This window comes from Cyclopterus lumpus, chromosome 15 (genome assembly GCF_009769545.1).
Source record: "Cyclopterus lumpus isolate fCycLum1 chromosome 15, fCycLum1.pri, whole genome shotgun sequence".
Taxonomy (NCBI): Eukaryota; Metazoa; Chordata; class Actinopteri; order Perciformes; family Cyclopteridae; genus Cyclopterus; species Cyclopterus lumpus.
Genome location: NC_046980.1, coordinates 19,067,184 through 19,082,430, shown reverse-complemented (window position 1 = coordinate 19,082,430; position 15,247 = coordinate 19,067,184). Strand labels below are relative to the sequence as shown.

At 40.5% G+C, this 15,247-nt stretch overlaps 1 protein-coding gene across 1 annotated transcript; it reads right to left on the bottom strand.

Moving 5' to 3' along the window:
• Positions 1-335: 335 nt before the first annotated feature.
• valopa (vertebrate ancient long opsin a) lies at positions 336-13,183 on the bottom strand. Its single transcript, XM_034551906.1, has 5 exons — positions 12,798-13,183; positions 10,536-10,746; positions 5,062-5,179; positions 3,890-4,123; positions 336-572 (listed from the first exon to the last, which is right to left on the bottom strand). The coding sequence occupies exons 1-5, from the start codon at positions 13,159-13,161 to the stop codon at positions 336-338; spliced, it is 1,164 nt and encodes a 387-aa protein (XP_034407797.1). The 5' UTR covers positions 13,162-13,183.
• Between the last annotated feature and the right edge of the window lie 2,064 nt (positions 13,184-15,247).

The window sequence follows — 15,247 nt, the reverse complement described above, 5'->3', positions numbered from 1 at the left end:
AGTCTCCAACAACTGGCAAGCAAATATTTATTTATTATTTTTACAAGGTATCTAGCGGTTAAAGACTTTTCTGTTGGTACGGTTCCTTCTTGCACCCTCTTCTTGCAATCTTTTTAATCAAATGTTGAACAAACTAATTTTACTTTTTTCATCGATCATGAAACCCCTTCTGTCTGTTCTTCACACCACATCTTCCATCTCCCAAGGAAATTAACATTTATCATTCTGTCGTTGTCCAAACAGTTTTTTTTAAACATGCTGCATCTCCATTACAGAAGGTTATCATGGACTCTGGGGGTCAGAGGATAGTGAGATTGGGACCTATTGGGATGCTGTTATATTGGACACACTTTGTTCTCCGGGATCGGAAATTGGGCAAACGAGCCACAGTCGGTTGGAGAATCGTCGGACCTGGGCAACATCGTGCCACCTATGGGGATGCGGGTCGCAATGACTGACATTTCTCCTGTTTGACTCTCTGCAGTAATTCCAGGTCGCTCTGAGGTCTGGTTTAGGTTGCCGTCTGGGATGGTTCCAATGCCACTGAAGAGCTGGATTAGGCACTTCCTGAACTGGACAGAAAACAAGAGAATTAAAAGTGATTAGATTAAATTAACATTATTTGCAATTACATTGTTTTGGGGGCAATATTTATAGGACATGAAAAAGTTCTGTAAAAGAATAGTGCAACATTTTGGGAAATGATGAGATGATACCACTGTCTTAATAGAGCACAGTGTGAAAATACCCTGTTACAAGTAAAAGTCCTGCATTCAAACTGTTAAAAAAGGACACATGTATTAAAATACACTTATATTATCAAAAGTATCTTGTCATATTTATTGTAGACTTATATATTTGGATTATAATTATTGATGCATTGTGTTCAGCTCATAACTACATTTTATAGTTCACAATTAAGCTACATACATAGTAATACATTATTAGTTGTTTATTCAATTTTTATGAATCTGCAAAGTATCCTAACTAGTAATCGTATTGTCAAGTTAAAAGTAGAATATTTCAATGAGAATATAAAGGTAACTAAATTACCTTAAATTTGCACTTAATGTAAGTACAGTAATTAAGTAGCCTGAATGTACTTAGTTCTTCATTGATCTAGCCTCTTAATTTTGGTTTCAAAGTGCACCAGATTGATGTATTTAACTTTAAAACGGGACTCTCTAACAGCCCCAATCATAAGTTTACACATCAGTTTAAATCTAAAAAACACTAATTGACCTTTTAAAAGTCAAAGCTCCCACTCTGTGAAGCCCTGGGGAGAGCTCATGATTCCTGACCCTTAATAGACCTGTCTGATGTAACACTCAAGCCTCCTAACTGCTCCCCTTAAACCAGTGCTTTCACAGAGATGAAAAAAAGCAAAAGACTACTGCAATGTCTTTGGCTTTGTTCACTCTGGGACCTTAAATGGAGCAACCTCTTACTGTAGTAGTTGTATAATTCTACCATCCAACCTTGCAATATATAGCTTTTAAAACCCTCCCGCACATAAAATGTCACCTTAATGGCAACATGAATAGTCTGAAACACATTATCTTTACCATCGACAGCCCATCCTTCCATCTGTTTCATAAAGCAACATAAAGCTGGAGTCACAGGAGCGGTAACACCAATTACAATCACTGCAATTTGATGGGACAATGCTGGTGCAGAAACTTGGATATATAGATGCTATTTGGCCAGGTAAATTCATACTGTGGTAAACCTGCATTCATAGTTATGTTTGGCCACTGGGGGGCAGCACAACAAGATGTTTACTTTGTAAGGGCAGACACTATAAATCTCTGGGATCATGAAAATACCTTTGATGCTGCAACCTGCTGCTGGATAGCGGTGAAGAAAAATGCTGCTGTGGTTTGTAAGCGGGACACTGTTATCAAATCACGGATCAACATAGGGAGTACTCTTGCCACAAATTGGGATAGGCGCTAGGCAGATAGCACAGTGAATGTATCAGAGCTATTTCATTGATAAAAAGCAATGAGCTACAATTGGATCATTACATTACATTTCATTTAGCTGATGCTTTTATCCAAAGCAACTTACAATCATACACCATAGACATAGCTACAGGGAGCAATTCAGGATTAAGTGTCTTGCTCAAGGGCACATATCGACTAGGGCAGGGATTGAACTGCCAATCCCCTGATTGAAAGACGGGCCAGCTAACCATTGACCAACAGTCACCCACATCAAACATGCTGGACACTGTAGTACTGAAGGGATAGATTTACGTGGTAATTTGTTGTGGGTTTGTCACTATGGGCGACACTATAATAATAATTATATAATATAATATAAATTAAATTAATGCAGCTTTAGGATTATTTCTGGACTCCAAATCCACTTCATACTGTAGTTCCTAAGTGTAAAAACTTTATGAGTACGTTCATCTTTCCTAATGTTTTGTTTGATTTTCTTTGGGGGTATTGCAGCTCTTCGGGTTCATCGAATGCAGTTAAGGTTTTATTGCAGAAGAAAAACACATCTCTAGACTGCAATTATTCAGCAGCGATTAGGGCAGCGGCACTTCACTTTGCGTACGTAGTAAATTCAATTCTATACCATTTAACCATTCAAAGAGAATGGTGTGCCTATATTGAACCGGTTCAACTTGTGAAAATTATCCAAGGACACAAGCATTGAGGTCGTAATGCTATGAGCCCATGGATGCTTTCAGCTCTGTAACAGCCTCTCTTTTTGCACGGCGGTCCTCACACAGTAAGCTCAATAATGATTTGCCGTTTAAATGGCATGTCTTCCTGCAATCTGTGATCCATTTGTGACCCCAAAAGTCACCTGACAAAAGTCTTTTTCACAAAGAAAAGCGCGTCATTCCACCTCGCCTAGTCTATATGAAAAGTATGAACTCACCATCGAAAAAAAAAAACAGCAGGTCATCAGCTCCATGCAGGTAAATGGAAATGACGGTTGCCAGCGCAGCCATCGAGAAATCCAAACTGTAGCCTCTGTACTCTTGTCAGTGCTCATGAACACTTGAAGTCCAGAGGCACTATTCTCGTTCACAGCATGTTTACGATAATTCGAATCCGAATCGGAAACGGTTTCGTCCCAATCATCAAAATAGTGTGGAGACACGTGCAGCGCATGTGGTTCTCCTTCTGAATTTAATGACATGTATGCAATACAGAGATAATACAGAGTATTACAGAGTAGACGACACACAACAAGATGGATGTAGATTCTAGAATCTTTGTTGTGTGTCGTCTACTCTGACTCAAAAGGATAGAGTCTATGTGGGATAGATAGATCATGTGTGCACTCTATAACTGATGATCTGTGTGTGTTACACTACATCAAACAATCCACTCACTGTGAATACCCTATAATTAGAAAGTCTAAGTAATGATTAAGATTAGTTAGTCAATGTCTGACCGTTTTAGCAAAGCTGCCTTGAATAATCCCTATTTTCTATTGACTGCTGTCATATAATCAATATTTGTACAGTCAAAAATAATTACCCAGAGAGGCAGAATGCACCATGTAAATGGCAGGAAATAATTGCTGGCTTCACAAGACAATAGGTGGCTAATGTATTTTTTAACAGAGCCACACATGGACTATTGTACTCTCTGGATTCCATGTTTCATTTATTCATTCACCATGCATTATTAAACACCCAACAACAATAACAACAACAGGAAAAAAACATATTGTATTCTGCATATAGTGGCGTGTCTCAACTCTGGCAAAGGAAGGAATTCAGCTACCTTCTCTCTAAACTGCAGAAGCTAGTTTGGAATTCGGCAATGCGAAAATACTTTAAAAACTAAATCAAGCAAACAGGATCAAACTGGCTGAATCAAGTATAGTATTCATTTCCAGCATGAAAACTCACAGTTACCTGTTTGTTCATGAAGACGTAGATGATTGGGTTGTAGACGGCAGCTGTCTTGGAAAAGAAGGCGGGGATAGAAGCCAGCCTGGGGTCAAGTTCGATGCTTGGATAAACTGTGACCAATATAGAGAAGGCTGCGTACGGCGTCCAGCCGACCATGAATGCCACAATCATCACCACCACCATACGGGTCACCTGCCTCTCTGGCTTCCTGGCAGTGGCCAGGCGACCATGTGATACCTGGAGGAAACAGAGAACCATGACTAGCTATACAGCACTTTGGTGTACAACAGGATATGATCAAAAATGCTTTTGTCAAGGCTGAAATTGTTTTATCGTAATACTTCAATAGCTATGGAGGCCCGGAAGGGACATAAAGGGGAGAGGAAAAAAACTAAGATTGAAAAATATAAAACAAAAGGTGTTTTCGCAAAAAATAAATACATCCCAGATGGATGACAATATAAAGAAAAACAAATTATACAATTAGTTTTTCTTTTCCACGGTACAACTTTCCCTTCATGTTCTTTCTAGTGCTCTGTAAACAGCTAATGTATCCAACTTAAATTGGAATGGTATAGCTTCAGTTTAGCCAATACGAACAAGTTTGTTTTTCCAGCATGCTGGCAGGGAGTCCCCTGGATACATTAGTGTCTTAAATGAAAGGATAATTTACTAAAATAACATGAACTCCACAGGGAACCTTTAATTTGGTATCAACAGTTCCCTGCACAGCTTGGTTGATACTGATGCAGCCCTTATTGCACATCTACTTCAACTTAATGTACTGTCGGTGCATTTAAAGAGAGTCACCAACAATGAGCAGTTGGGCTCTTACTGCCCATTTAGAATGTAACCTCCATGAAATAGTTGTCTAACTTAATGTCCAATGCCTTTTTAGAATGTTTTTTTTATCTGCATGCATGAACAATCAAAACAGAGTTAACTTACAGTTTCAGTAGAAGCATGTTTCTTTACAATATTTTAATATACTGCAGCTACATTTCAAAACCACAATATTTCCATTACAGCATGTTTACAACCATGGCCAAAGAAGTGAGAAAGAGAAGAAATGTGCCTGGAACAGGAACGTTTTTAAAGGAACTTACATCAAATGTGAGCAGCTACAGTGTAACCAGTCAATTTATAAATTACAAATTTTGTTTAGAACTACCAACCTTCTTGAGCTTCCGCAGGAGCTTTCCATAGCAGAAAAATATTACTCCAAGAGGCAGAATGAAACAGGTGGCGAAGAAAGTGATGATGTAGCTGTGATCGATCATGTTGGTTGAATACCTGTTCAGATGTGGAGAACAAAGACGTTTACACTCACATTGTATGAACTTTAAATCAGTCAAAACCAGTATTTTACAGTTTTTTTTGGTTAAAATGAATTCCCGGGAACTATGAATACAAATAGATGTAGATCAATCATTAGATCACACAATGTTTGGGAACATTTTTAAGAACCCTTTAAGAACCAAATGGTTTACAATTCCATGATTTCACAGCTGATCTGGAGAGAAAGATGAAAGTTGTGCACTTCATTTGAGCTTCAGTTAAAAGGAAAATTTCACAGCTGAGACCAATCTCTGTGACACAATCAGGATCCCGGAGGCCACTAATTCAGTTTAATTATGTCATTTTCAAAAAATGAAAAAAGCTCCAGATGAGTGTCAGAGACTACCTGGCAGAAAGAGTGGTTTGTTTGTGTGTATTTGTATTCATGCATCTTGCTCCTTATCGAAGTGTGGTCTGCACACATTGATGTATCGATGCATCGATTTACACCAGATTCCTCGTGAATTTATTGTCATGTGACACACGTTCAAAAATGTACTTCATCATGCATATAGATTTGCTCCGCTCATTCAAATTGCTTTTTTGAACAAAACAAATCATTCAGGCTAGTGGGCAGTGCCGTACTGTGGTAAAGAAATACAGCGTAGTTGTGAGGGATTTCAAAGCTATATCTGCAAAAATAACTTGAGGCTCTGAAACTGTAATTATCTGGAATCCCTGAAATATGTTCTAGGACCCCTGTGCAGCTCTTGGCCCCCTTAACCATTCCAACTGTTTCCCTTTATTCCTTGCCCCTGAAGGCAGGACATGAAAATGTAATTTTATATTTGCTTATCTCTCTTCTAATTGTACCTACAGACAGTCATGCAACCTGTGGCTGAGCTCAAGTGGCTCCACCTGGACTGAAACATATCTGCCTCCTGTAGTATTAAAATATAATCTACTCCTGCCTTGCGCCATAAAGGCTTGTTTCTATGGGCCTTGCCATATGCAGAAAACTCAACAACTTGGAGAAGAGCCACGTCAACTAGAAGGTATCTGGCCTGGACATGAACATAGGGGCATTTGTGTATTCTATTCAATAAGCAGTCAAATTCCCGATTTGTATGATTTAAAAGGTCTAAAAACTCAAGACTAAACCGTGACTTAGCGAAGGGTCAATTGGTTGGTTGGATGAATAGTTGATCCAGTTTTGGATCCAGATTCAGTTTCCCAAGCAGCTCCATTTAATTTGAGTTTTAGTGACTTAATAAGCAACTTTAGCATATCAGCCAGACTGCAATTAAACCAAGAGTGCTGTCGCCAGCCAAACCGTCATTTTTGATGAGATGAACCAGTCCCGTCAATTCTGTCAAACAATCCAGAACAATTCAAATTAGTTAAAAGAATCAGTCTTCCCACCACTAGCTGGTGGGCCCCGTCTCTTCAACCTGCCTCAATCTGCCTGTCAGTGAATTTCCTCATTTAAACTGGGGAGCTCACTTGTGCTTCACATTTGAAAGTTGAGGCAACACTTTTTTGACACTAAAATATGGAATGTTTAAATCCTACACATGGTGGCTTAAAAAAATGTTGACAGTTTTTTTAAATATATATATATATATATATATATATATATATATATATATATATATATATATATATATATATATATATATATATTATTGTACTGTGGTAGGGAGTCCCCTGGACTATACAACACTGTACAGGTCAACCCGTGTAGTAGTATCTACTTAATTGATGTCTTATTTGACAACCTAGATGTGTCTCATCGACGTCCAAGGATTTGTGTGTGTCTTTAATATAAATGTCTGACACAATACCTCGGCACTGGAAGGGAAATAAAGTCAACAGCATACTAGATGCAGTAGAGTTTATCCAAGCCACCTACTGACAATTCTCCTGCACAATCCCTCAAAACCTTGCATGAATGCTTGTTAACATTCTGAAGCTGTCCGGTGCTGAATATCTTGCTTCATCTGAGCATTGAATCCCTTACAGGGCTTGAGGCAAACACTTAGCCCCTTATCTTGCACGCCTTTGATCAACACAGCTCAATAGCATTACCCAGATGGCACCCTGAGGGCTGAGGTCAGAGCTGACCTGTTTCTTGACTTTTACCATAAGACACAGTGTAAGCAGCAATGTAGATCTGAGCCACAGGCCTGATTGTGGAAGGTCTATAATCTTTATCTGTTTGAGTGCAAGGTGGGTGGTAAGATAATTAATACAGGGTTATGTATGGGCTAGCATAAGAATAAAGTATTGTATTAAGGTTAGGGTTAGGGGTTAGTTCAAAACTCATGCGTCATATGACTGTGTCATATGAAGCAACGGTGATGAACCCACAGAATTATCACCGGACTCTACAGTTTCTGCCTATTTCACCGCTTCTTTTTGGGGTAGAGGGGTGGGGTTTACAGCCCACTACTTTTTGGTTAAGTGTCTCAGCTCTCATCAACTTTGTTGCAGCTGTTTTCATGATTCCAGCTCCTAACAAAAGACAAAGTGTGTGGCCGTTTGGTGAACATGGTGGAGCATTTAGCACCTAAATAGCCAAAAATGTCCCCGAGAGTTTGTGAAGTCCAAAACACATTAACGGGTAGTGAACGTTGGACTTACACACATTCATCAGGTAGCAAGGAACTGGGTAATACAAACAATAAAATGGTACCAGGAAAAGAGTACACTAGAACATGTTTGCATAAATGTTCCTGGCAGCTACAAAGCCCTCTCCCAAACCCCACTTTTGACAACCAGACCATATTTCTCTGCTTCTCCTGTCAGATCACTTCCAGCTGATTTAAAGGATCAACACATCAGGGAAGAAAAAATCTTAAGTATGGACAGAGAAGCTTGAGTGCACAGGCTGGCATATGTTCAGAGATGCAGAGAGTTGATGATCCAATAAAAAGTGTCATGCTATTTAGTTTATGTAGCTTAATAAGGCTTATATATATATATATATATATATATATATATATATATATATATATATATATATATATATATATATATATATATATATATAAAATTACATTTTTATGTAATTTTATATTGTATATGTAATGTATATTACATTTACATTTATGTAATATAAATGTGATTTACATTTATATATGTAAATAAATGAATAATAATAATTTATTGTTGGTTTGGTCATATGATCTCAATGGCGTAATCTTGTTACAATGCAATATATTTTGAAGCCAAAAGCTGTTCTTTAGACATCATATTGGGTTCTTCTGCCATTTGTACACATCTACTTTGAATTTTCCTTTTCCTAACAAACTGGCCGTGCAAATCACTGGACCAGAAGGCTCTGTGTGTGTGTAGCATAGATGGGACTACAACTGCATTTTAGCGTGAAGCCCTGTATTGTCAAACTAAAATATAAGCAGTGTCTGTTCGTCTATCCCGCGTTTTTATCGACAACCATTCAAATCGATTTGGCACTTGACTCTTGGCCTCTGTATTACTGAGGACACATGGAAGTGCTTAAAGAGTGTGAGCTCTTGAGATCTACGGGACATATTAGTGGTGCGTTATATACATATACTATGAAGTGTGTGTAGAGAGGACCCCTATTAACTCTGTTTGTTTATTAACACTGCTTGCAATAACTCACTCTATATTGATGTTTGTGGGAGCCTTGGCACCCAAATGACACATATACGAAAGCATTGCTCTGGGATGCAGCGATTTCATGGCAGGTATATTACATTACATTACAGTACATTACATGTCATTTAGCTGATGCTTTTATCCAAAGCGACTTACAATAAGTGCATTAAACCATGAGTACAACTCAGAACAACAAGAATCGAGAAAGTACAATTTCTTCAATAAAGTTAAACTACAAAGTGCTATCAGTAAGAGCCATTTAAGTGCTACTAAAGTTCTACTACGGCGCTACCTTCCCTATTCAAGGTATAGTCAAAAAAGATGTGTTTTTAGTTTGCAACGGAAGGTGTAGAGACTTTCTGTTGTCCTGATGTCAATGGGGACCTCATTCCACCACTGAGGAGCCAGGACAGCAAACAGTCGTGACTTTGTTGAGTGTTTAGCTCGAAGTGACGGAGCTACGAGCCGATTGGCAGAAGCCGAGCGAAGTGAACGAGCTGGGGTGTATGGTTTTACCATGTCCTGGATGTAGACTGGACCCGATCTGTTCGCAGCACAGTACGCAAGTACCAATGTTTTGAAGCGGATGCGGGTGGCCACCGGTAACCAGTGAAAGTCGCGGAGTAGTGTGGGTCAATTTCGGGAGGTTAAAAACCAGTCGAGCTGCTGCATTCTGGATGAGCTGTAGCAGTCGAATAGCATTAGCAGGTAGACCTGCCAGGAGGGAGTTACAGTAATCTAGCTGTGAGATGACCAGAGCCTGGACCAGAACCTGTGCCACCTTCTGAGTGAGAAGGGGTCGTATTCTCCTGATGTTGTACAGCATGTACCTACAGGAGCGTGTTGTTGCGGTAATGTTGGCAGTCAGGGAGAGTTGACTGTCAAGTGTCACACCGAGGTTCCTGGCAGTCAGAGTCGGGGCCAACACTGAGTTGTTGAAGGTGATAGTCAGGTCGTGGGTGGGAGAGCCTTTTCCTGCTCTGGACCTAAGAAAGCGCACTGTCCAGTGTGAATTGGATGAGCGAGGAAGCTGCAAAAAGTAACACCGGAGGCCAAGCAATCGGTCCAAATGTTGCCATTTGTGGAACTGCAGTTTTTGGCACGCATTGGTTTAATTTCTCAGCACGGGAGGTTGCTGTTCAATCAGACGTCGAAGGGTGTGTGAACGGGCGGGGAACAGAAGGACCTGATTTCAGAATAAATGTTTGCCTCTAAAAAATTATACGGAAAAAGTGGCACATGGTGGGAGAACCTTAAAGTTTTCTTCTCGTAAACCACTATTTAAATTACTTAACTACTTAACAAAAAATATGACAATTAACCAAATACTTCAGTATTAATGGGTCACTTCAGACAGATCACAAAAAATTATTTTCTCACCGACTCCTCGGTTCTGTGGCAGGATTTTGAAATGTGGTGCTCTGAAACTGCTGCCAAATCAAATACAATAAAGGTGAATTTTAACTTGGTTTGGGCTGATCAAAGCCCTAAAAATGTAATTTGAAAAAACTGACAAACATGTCTTTCCAGAAAAGAATGCACAATCAATAATCCACAAACCTCACCGAATGCAGTTTTCATTGTGCGGATTTCTCAGGATTTAGTGAGCAAATGTGTTTTTGTGTTGTAGGCGAATGGACCCTTTCAGATCAATTTCTCTCAGTTGTCCGACAGCTTTAAAAAGTCATAGCTCTTTGTGGGTTTACGGAGATGATAAAATGCTCACCAGTCGGGCTCGCAGGTGGTTCCGATCTTGCTTATGGTGTATCTGTTCCAGCCCAGCACCGGAGGGAAGGTCCAGATGAAGGAGAAGGTCCACACGAACAGCAGACCCAGGATCGCATGCTTCGGTTGCAGTCGGATGTTCCCCAGGGGCCGGCAGATCACGAAGAATCGTTCGAAGGACAGAACGGCAAGGGACCACAGGGCCACGATCCCTGAAGCAAACAGCAGGAGGTCAGTGTGCAGGAGCTCAGCGGGACACAGACCACGAAGTCCTGGAATTAGTTTTAAGTTACTATGAAAATCTCAGCTTTTTCATTGTTCTCTGACACGTCTGGAATTTCACAATATTTGAGCACATAAAGTATTTGCATATCTTTTACGTTGCTTCCCTCTTTCATCACAGTGTGAAATGACGGTATTTTCTTTATATCTCGGCCTTTGGAACTGGGATCGTCCCCTGTAGTGTAACCACATGTCTTCCTTTCTGTAAAAGTGGCAGTACAGTTGCTAGAAATAGTTAAATGATCTAGAATGGGCTAAAAAAAGACAACTTTAATTATGGTAATAAGTCACTTTCACAGACTGGTTAATTACCTATCTCTCCACAGCCAGGTGCTCCGTAGTGTCTGCCTACTAGACTCAACTGGAGAGGACAAAGGAGAGAGGCAGAAGCCGGGTGTTCAATTATGTCGAACATCAAAGGGTGTGTTTCTCAAGAAAACCGTTTAGTGTGTTTAACCGAGTGGCTTTAAAATATACTTATCTGTAGAGCACAGGCCGATGTGAATAGAAAAAACAAACAACTAGAAATAGGCAAAAATAGAACATTCTCTCACCCTGAGCAGAATAGGAAGTGCACATCCTACTCACTCAAGAAGAGCAAGTTTGTCTAAGATGGTTTTAGGTGCCGCGACAGCTTCTCATCCTACAAAAAATCAGGTTTTGTGTTGCCATGTGCTGGAGCACTCCTCTTGCCCTGTGATGTTTGTATTCATCCACTCTTCAATAATGAATAATAGCATTCTTCTGTGTATTCAATGCATCACAACAACCAGGATCCACCGGTGCAATATGTCCAATTTAAAAATTAATGTTTTTCTGTTGATAATGAATGAGTCAGTTGAATGACACCCTTTAACCTCCTGTGTCTCTCCTCTGAGAGTTGTCCAAAGTTGCCAAAATAGGATCGCACAAACCTTGTTAACAAATCCAATAAGGATCCTTCGCCTGAGTTCTCTTTTCCTCTTCATTTAATTTACTGCGAGCCACTCACCTCAGTCACCTGACGCCCAAGATCCCACTTTGGGATCCTCTGTATTACCTCTGAAAACTTGACTGGACTCTACAAAGCCGACCATAGACTGAATTAAATGTTATTGGTGGTTATGGTGCTGGCAACGTATGGCAAGTCATGCACATGCAGCATGTGAGGGGGTTACTGAGCATGGTTCTGAATTCTACCTTCAAGACTGGCTCAGAGTTTTTGTTTTGGACCCCGCAGTCTTCATGCACAAGTAAAAAAGATCACAAAGTTACATTTCTAAAAAATCTACACAGAAGGCTCATGAAAGATACAGAGTCGAGGTTTACAGGGACTTTTTCGACTGTTGCTTGAACTCAATGAAGTTTCCTGTTTTTTATCTTTTTTTTTTTTTTTTTAAATAAGCTTTTACTTTGCACACGCTAATGTCCTTAATCCCAATCCTTGTGCTCTAGCTTTAGTTTGGTGGGGTTTTTTTGTTGCTTTGTGCATTATGCAGATTACACTTGCAGACCTGCATTATGGGTGATGATGAGCTTTGAAGGGTGCAGTACACTTGCCGTAATATTTTTACTTAAAAATATCTAGAGCTGATCACACATGTTTTAGCTACACAATAGTGTGAATGTTAACTAATGTTCTCAGTTTCACTTTAGTATCCACTGTAGGGCAAATAAATGCTTATTTGACATCTACAAACAAGACATGAGCGTTCAAAGAAACTGAGCAAACTGATCCTCAGACAACTTTTTTTTCCATTTTAGCAGCAGTTGTTGTGGAAGTGGTTTGTCGCTTTTATTTTCACCTCCCTCATAGATGCCCTAATGTATGAGCAGATGCTGAAGACAGCACTGATGGAAGGCTGAAGAGGATGTGCCAGCTGTTTCACGGTCATTACACATCTTTGCAATATATAAAAGCTCCAACACTGACACCTACAGTTGTCTTAAGCAGCCCTGCAATTAAAGTAGGTGTGGGGGGGAGAAAAACAGATAAACTTACCGAAAAAAGTAACAGCAAACCCCTCCAAAACGCAAGCCCACTTCCCAAGGAAGAAATAACCCCTAGCGTTTGTCAGGAAACTTATTACTCCACCGGTGAGGGAGACTAGAAAGTCAGCGATGGCCAAATTAACTATAATATAGTTCAGGGGCTGTCTGAGTTGTTTGTACTTGAAAGTGACAAACATGACGAGGAAGTTTTCGCTCAGGGACAGCGAGGTGACCATGAACATCAGCACGGCCAGGATGGTGAAGTTCCACGGCGCGATGTTCCTGATGGGTGCATTAAACGGATCATCGGTGGCTGACAGTTCGGCCGCCACAGTGTAGGACACAGCGTTCACTGACAGACTTAAAGTATCCATTGTCCATGCCCAGAGTGTAGGCTACTTGCCTAAACGCTTTCTCCCCAACCCCCCTCACACTCACAACTTCACGCAGAGTCACTCCTGGACAGCCGCGCTCACGTTAAACACGCTGTGGAGCATCCCGTGCGCCCTGCCGCTCTACTCTGGCAAAGTTGTTGTGTGGAGATCCCCGTTTGCCGACGCGCATGTTGGCGCGCGGGAGAGAGAAATCCGCCAGAAAATGTTTGAGTTGAGTGGCGAAAAAGCGTGGGTCTGCGTGTGGGAGCTGAGTAGCTGCGAAGCACACGGCGCGCGTACTGGCGATTTCTAGAAAAAGCGCTGGCAGCGAGTGAACGGAATGACCGATCGGTGGCATCTCGGAGGCTCTTATATAGGCGGCTGCGGCATCACTGCTGCCCTCCAGGAGAGGCGACGGGACGCCACGCGTCCTCTTCATGTGCACTTATTTTGCGCGCTGCAGGACAACCAAAACTCCAAGCGTGACGCACGGCCTGCTTATAGCAACGGTCAATTGATTTACACCAAGTGAGTTTTTTTGTCAGCGTTGTGGAATCACACATTGAAATCTGGTGGCTTTGCCGCGTAAATAGGCAGCACAGCAGGCCAATTTGTCACAGTGGACATTATTGTTTTGTATTAAATCTAAATTAAGTACACATGTTCACCTAAAAGCATGTAAAACACATGTGGGCAGTTTAAAAACGCCTTGCTACATAATAATTACAATCACTAGCACTCTTGCTGCAGCTAAATGTGCCATCAAGAAGTCAACTCACACAACCAGCTGGGTTTTGATTGTGTTTGATGACCCCCTCCCCCTCATCCCCCACACAACCTCTTTGGCACACACTGCCACCACAACCATGTGCTCACTAATAAACTAATGTAAAAAGGGACACACTTTACAGGGCAAAATCTCACAATTTAAAATAATGAAAATAACGTGCAAGCAGCTGGGGATCAAAAGTCAGAGTCATCACTGAGCACACACGGATCCATGATCCATTGCACTTGTTTTTAAGGATACATGGTGGCTGGCTCAGTGTATACTGTATAGATATACTGCATGGCTCTGCACATCGTGCTGCTGCGCAATGCAAGAAAAGTATTTTGAAACCGCATGACAAGACATGAACTTGGAGACACCAGATCATCTGTTAAATAGTTAGCAGTTACTTTTAGGGTAATTGCACTTTGACATCAGACATTTAGGCAACTAATTGGTCGAGTAAAGGTTATGGGAAACACTTTGAATTGAATTGGCCCTCACATCATTCACTGCGCTAATTCAATGCTTGACTGCTGTCCTTGTATAGTGCTTAATCCATCTCTTTGGGTGCACAAAGCTTGAACTTTATCTTTGTTCAAAGGCATCGTTTAACTTAATTGAAACCACACTGTCTCACTCCAGAGCATCTACAGTACATTTTTTACTTGTTTATGGGAATGAGGATAAATATCTTCTTTAGACGCCTGCCAGCATTTCCAAAGCCCCGAGCCAATGTAACTTGTCAGGTACAGCTATCCAAATATCTTTTTTCGAGAAAGAAAGGAACATGTCTAGTTCTACTGGAAAGTGTGTCTTTCTGAGGAGATGTATTGTCAATACCTCCAGTGACCTGTAAAAGAGGTTGTGACCCTGAGACCTTTTCACAAGCTCAAAGGTTGGAGGAAACGGTTCCTAGCTAAACTTAACAATGTTGCGGTAATCATATGGTGCATGGTCCAGCTGCTTCTGACATTAAGCTGGTTTCGATCGGGTGTCAATAATCACACTATGCACTTAGACCTGTTATGATATTAGATTTTGGATGGAGTCTTTATCAATAATTTTACAAAAGTATTGAAAAAGAACATTTACCCTAATGCATACTGAAAAGGCAACCAGATGAACAGATAACAGATAACAGATAACAATGGCAAAGTTAAATTATACAAAAATCACGACACAATACACAATTACTTACTTACACAGTATGATCATATTCATATTATTAACATTATATGAATATTGAATTTTTTATACAGGTATATCAGTATAACAGTTATCGTCAATACCGGTAAATCGTGACACCAAAAGAAT